Source organism: Bison bison, unplaced genomic scaffold (assembly GCF_000754665.1).
Source record: "Bison bison bison isolate TAMUID 2011002044 unplaced genomic scaffold, Bison_UMD1.0 scf7180017864193, whole genome shotgun sequence".
Taxonomy (NCBI): Eukaryota; Metazoa; Chordata; class Mammalia; order Artiodactyla; family Bovidae; genus Bison; species Bison bison.
Genome location: NW_011494765.1, coordinates 745,840 through 751,820, shown reverse-complemented (window position 1 = coordinate 751,820; position 5,981 = coordinate 745,840). Strand labels below are relative to the sequence as shown.

Genomic DNA, 5,981 nt, shown 5'->3' with positions numbered 1-5,981 from the left:
AGTCATTCATAAGTGGTTGTCACAGGCAGGCCAAGATGGTTTGCTGGCAGTGTTACAAATACTCGTGTCCGACTCTTTGTGACCCCTTGGACGGTAGCCCATCAGACTCCTCTGTTACGGGATTCTCCAGCAAGAATACTGGAATGGATTGCCATGCCCTCTTCCAGGGGATCTTCCTGACCCAGGGATTGAACCCAAGTGTCTTATGCCTCCTGCATTTGTAGGTGGGTTCTTTACCACAGCTTCCCTGGTGGCTCAGAGTTTAAAGCGTCTGCCTGCAATGAAGGAGACGTGGGTTCGATCCCAGGGTCGGGAAGATCCCCTGGAGAAGGAAATGGCAACCCACTCCAGTATTCTTGCCTGGAGAATCCCATGGATGGAGGAGCCTGGTGGGCTACAGTCCACGGGGTCGCAAGGAGTCAGACACGACTGAGTGACTTTACTTACTTTACCACAGCACACCTGGGAAGCTCACTAAGAGAAAAAAAAGCTCATTAATTATAAGGTTCAGACTGTTCAAAGGAAATTAAGAGAGCAGAGCACTGTGGGCTGAATTAGCAGCAGTTAGGAGAGTATATTGGAGAAGGCACTGGCGACCCACTCCAGTACTCCTGCCTGGAAAATCCCATGAACAGAGGAGCCTGGTAGACTGCAGTCCATGTGGTCGCTAAGAGTCGGACCCGACTGAGCGACTTCACTTTCACTTTTCACTTTCATGCATTGGAGAAGGAAATGGCAACCCACTCCAGTGTTCTTGCCTGGAGAATCCCAGGGACGGGGGAGCCTGGCGGGCTGCCGTCTATGGGGTTGCACAGAGTTGGACACGACTGATGCAACTTAGCAGCAGCAGCAAGAGAGTATATGGAAGTTCCGGTAGTGAATCCATCTCTGCTTTGCTTCCGTAAAATGTAGTAATGGAACTTTTATTTTTGTCTTGACTCATTTTTATAGAAGTGATTTCAGGGGACTTCCCTGTTGGTCCAGTGGCTAAAACTCCACGTTCCCACTGCAGGGGGCCTGGGTTCAACCCCTGATCAGGGAACTAGATCTTGCATGCCTCAACTAAGATCCAGTACAGCCAAATAAAAAAATAATTACATATTTTTAAAAGGTGATTTCAGGTTTGAAAACAGAGAGTGATTACCACATAGAAAAATTTCAGGAATTACTCATTACCTTTAAAAGACGGAGACCAGAATTTTGCCTTGAAACTTAAAAAAATGTAGATTATTTAAAATTCTTCAAGAAATGATGTTTTTAACAAAATGATCCAGGAATGTTTATTAACATTATCTTTTAAAATTGTCCAGTGTTCCACTTTGATAATATCAACTCCTTATTGAATCAACATAGAGTATTTTAAGAGAATCTTGCTGTCCGTTAGGTTTATATACATTAAAATCCTATTATATATACTCGTTGTTCACCATTTCTTGAGCAATTACTGTGGCAGAATTATAGACATGATCTCTAACCTCAAAAAGTGCTCAATCATTGGGTCTTTCTAAAATTGTAGTTATGTGGTATTTTGTGATTTATTTTCAGTCCTAAGCTTCGCACTCTTACATGAATTACTTCTCTTCCTCACTGCTAGTTTATCTTTGTGTCAATTCTTTCCATCACTCCTAGAGTTGTTTTCTAATTTAATCATGATTTTGTCTCTTTGAGACCCCATAGACTGCAGTATGCCAGGCTTTCCTGTCCTTCACCATCTCCCAGAGCTTGTTCAGACTCATATCTGTCGAGTAGGTGATGCCGTCTAACCATCTCATCTTCTGTCATCCCCTTTTCCTCCTCTCTTCTATCTTTCGCAGCATCAGGGTCTTTTCCAGTGAGTTGGCTCTTCGCACCAGATGGCCAAAGTATTGGTTTTCCGTCTCAGCATCAGTCCCTCCAATGAATATTCAGGATTGATTTCCTTTAGGATTGATTAGTTTGATCTCCTTGCTGTCCAACGGACTCTCAAGAGTCCTCTCCAACATCATAGTTTGAAAGCATCAATTCTTCGATGCTCGGCCTTCTTTATGGTCCAGCTCTCACTTCCATACGTGACTACTAGAAAAACCATAAACTAAACTGTATGTGACCTTTGTGGGCAAAGTGATGTCTCTGCTTTTTAATACACTATCTAGATTTGTCATTATTGTCCACTATATTAAAGAAGGGCAAATATAAAATAAGAAAAAGACATCTCACTGATACACCAAGAGGATTAGTTTAAGATAAAGAGATTTACTAGTAAATACAGACTTATTTATCATCTGTTCTGTATTTGGTACTGTGGTTGATAGTAAGGGCATACGAAAATGAACCAACTCATAGCTTTGACTATATGGACCTTTGTCAGCAAAGTAATGGCTCTGCTTTTCAGATTTAAATCCTCCAGTGGCTCCCTGTTGTCCATAATAAGGTCGAAGCTCATTTGCATGACATTTGAAGTCCTTAATGGCTTGGCTTCATCAAGGGTGTTTCTAATCTGGTTCTGCTTTTGTCTCCTCACTCCCTTAATATAGCCAAATAGAATTTATTTACGTTTCCCAAACAAATATTCTTTCCTTCTCTCGGGCTTTTGCATGGCTGTTTCTTCTGTCCAGAATGCCCTTCTTCTATGTTTCCTCCTTATCATGGCCTGGTACTACTTACCTATTAAGATCAGTTTTGTATGGCACTTCTAGGAAAACTACCCTGTTTGCCCTAGAAAATGATTACTTGTACTGTGTTTCCATAGCATGCACCTGCTCTATAGTGTTCATTATTTCGTAGTGATTAGATCAGTCCCTCCCACTGTACTCTAGATCCTTGAGGGCAGGGAATGACTGCTTTTATTATTTTTAAACTTCAGAATTCATAGTCTATAGCCTGCTGTTTTTACTGTTGGTTCCCTCAAATCTCTTTAGAGACTGAGAGGTGTGTAGGCACATTTTCTTTCCATCTCCCAAATTGAGAGCTGTTTAAACTTTATCCTAAAGGTAAAAAACATTGAATGTGAATCTTTACTCTTCTACCTACACTGTCAGTCATTTATAGTTTTGTTCTTAGATCTTGAACACACTAGATCAGAGCCTGGAGTGTCAGGTAATGGCCAGGCTCCACTGCTCTAGCATCCTGCTTTGTGGAGACCTCTTTGCTTCCATGACAGGCTGGCGAGATGACTTCCTGCAGTGTTCACTGTATGTAGGATTTCTGTCCCTTTAGAGATGTTTTGTCATTCATACGTAGAAGTAATAATGCATCCTAGCTCCCAAATGCTTTCAAGTATAATTTTTGAGCCTCTTTTTCAGTAGAGATATAGTATACTTGTATTAATAAGAAATCTAATATTTTAAAATCTTCCTTGATTGAACCTCCTTTTAGGTAAGAACTCAGGGCCCTATCCTCACAGCAAGTGGCAAAAATCCTGTAATGGAGCTCAATGAAAAAAGAAGAGGTCTCAAGTACGAACTCATCTCGGAGACTGGTGGAAGCCATGACAAACGCTTTGTCATGGAGGTATGTACCTAGATACAAACCAACCTTATTTTTCCCCTCAAAGACATAGGTTGTTCTGAGCTTACTTTTAAAAAAAGAGTTAGACTCAGTCAGTTCTTATGGTACTATTTGACTTTTGGTGTTTTTGTTTTCTGTGTTATGATACATTTAAATTAAAACTACACAAAGGAATTACATGGGATAACTGCAGAGTGTTGTTCTTGATTTTAGGTAGAAGTGGATGGACAAAAATTCAGAGGTGCAGGTCCAAATAAGAAAGTGGCAAAGGCAAGTGCAGCTTTAGCTGCCCTGGAGAAGCTGTTTTCTGGACCCAATGCAGCAAATAATAAGAAAAAGAAGATTATCCCTCAGGTATGAGTTAAGCATTAAACCTTGGAAAGATACCACCAGAGTGAAATCTCCTTTCATGTCTTTGTGCCACTTGAGATTTTTCTGAAGTTATTTATTTTTCTTGCTTGGACTTGGCAACTTTTTCTGTTGGGTTGATCATGCATAATAGAAATATGATTACTGGTCCCCTGTTTTGTGGTCTTTCAGGCAGATCCTATGTTAAAAAGAGACCATTGGCTTTAAATATTTGGGGCTTCAAGTCCTCTTGATGAAGCACTGTTGAAGGGCTGGGACTCTAATGAGATCCTGCGTTTGTTTAGGGAAGCTGCCAAGAGTGTTGGGCTTATTCTCATCCCAGCCCGCAGTTGTTTTATTTCCTTTCCAGTTTTGTCCTTTTACATTGTTTATTTTGGGGTTTCTTTGAGGGCAGCACAGTGGAAATTGACCCTGTGTTGCTTTTGTTCGTTACTGACACTGGAAATGTCAGAGCTACAGAAAGCCCAGGATTGTAGCAAGGATTGCAGTAAGAAAAGATGGCTTCCTAATTGCACGCTTTTGAATAACAGATTCTCCCATGCATTCATTTACATATTCAAAAATATTTTCTAGACATACACTATGTGCATGATTGTGAGGGGAAAAGAGACATGTAACTAACTATAAGACACATTCTCTCTCTGGTGGAGAATACTGGTATAATAATATCTGAATATATTACATGATAGGGAAAAGTCAAGTGAAAATCTTTAGACCAATAGAAGGAAGCATAGATTATTTAAGATTCTGTGTTAAGTATGCATATGCAAAGTCCATTGTTAACAGGGTAGAATAGATCACAATAGAACACTTTGAACGCATTGACACTGCTTGTAGTAACGCAGCTGACAGTAAAGGTTCCCTTTGAAACCTGATTTTTCTTGTTCCAAAGACTGTGGGCATGCTCCTGTTGTATATGATATCCATCTTAGAAATATGTTTTGTGTTCATTTACATTTTTTGTATTTATTATAATAAACACTGCTTATATTCTAGAATTCAAAATATAAACAGAGAAAATTGTTACTGAATTGAAATACAAATAAAGCATTTAAGTTGTATTGGTACACGTGTAGAGAAAGGATAAATGGATTTTCTTTTTCGAAAATCTTTTATAAGATGTTCTAAATTAGTAGAAAGATAATTGTGACCTTGTTTGTTTTGGTGTGTTTTTCTTGTGCATACATCTTGTATATGGTCACTTAATTTTAGTGTTTATAAAGCCTGTGTGCAGATAACTTATTAGGTTTGGGTCTAGGAGACAGGAGTTTGACTTGTGTGGAGTCACTGTGCTGCCGCCAGATTGCTAATTCCTGACTGCATTTGACTAAGCTGTGTTTAAAAAAAAAGTCTGCATGAAGTTCACTCATTTTTAGAAATTTTCCATACTAGAAGATATAAAACTCATGTGTTCAATGTGCTTGACAGCCAAGAAGCAGTCTATTTTGGATTTGTGGGTTGGATTTTTTTTTTCAGCCAGAAGGGAAGATGGCTGTTCTCTGTTCATGATACGTTTGACCTTGAAGCTGTCTTCTATTCAGTCATACTAGCGATAGAGGCTATCCTAGGAGGAAAAAAGGTGGGGATTTTTCAGTGAGAGATAAACGTGTGTATGCACTGACTGTTTAAACTGTGTGTAGTGCTGCTGACTTGCTCTGCAACGCTTTTGAGGCTCTGAACCTCCTTCCCTGAAGCTTGGTTATAGCAGGGAATGTTACTAGTTTCTTAATTTCCCGAGCTTGAGTTTTTGTTGCATTATTATATTAAAAACTAAACAATATTTAATTTAAATCTAGATGTTTTCTTATTTCTTAAAATTTCAATTTCCGAAAGAAATGTTTTTGCATTCCTGTATACTGTTACTCCTTGTCTACTTTTCAGTTTTATGTCTGTTTTCTCAGTTGCTCTTTCTACTCTGCAGTAAGGAAAACAAAGTAGATGTCATAATCCCCATTTTACAATTAGAGGGGAGACTGCCATAGAGATTCTGCGACTTTACCAGAGTCCTGTGGCATTTTAGAGCAAGAAGGGATTTTAGAGATGATACACACACACACACACACTCCCACCACGCAGCCCCCACCCTCACTGCCACACACACACACACACACACTCACACACTCCCA

General features: G+C 39.5%; 1 protein-coding gene across 6 annotated transcripts in view; it reads left to right on the top strand.

The window, feature by feature from the left end:
• Nucleotides 1-5,981, top strand: part of STRBP (spermatid perinuclear RNA binding protein) — a 150,764-nt gene that overhangs the window by 122,215 nt on the left and 22,568 nt on the right. For all 6 annotated transcript variants that reach the window (XR_825616.1, XM_010844028.1, XM_010844025.1 and 3 more), the window contains exons 14-15: nucleotides 3,355-3,489; nucleotides 3,700-3,840. Coding sequence is in view for 5 of the 6 variants with exons in the window: in XM_010844028.1 (XP_010842330.1) it covers nucleotides 3,355-3,489; nucleotides 3,700-3,840 (276 nt within the window). In the remaining variant the exon portion in view is untranslated. The remainder of the gene's footprint in view (nucleotides 1-3,354; nucleotides 3,490-3,699; nucleotides 3,841-5,981) is intronic.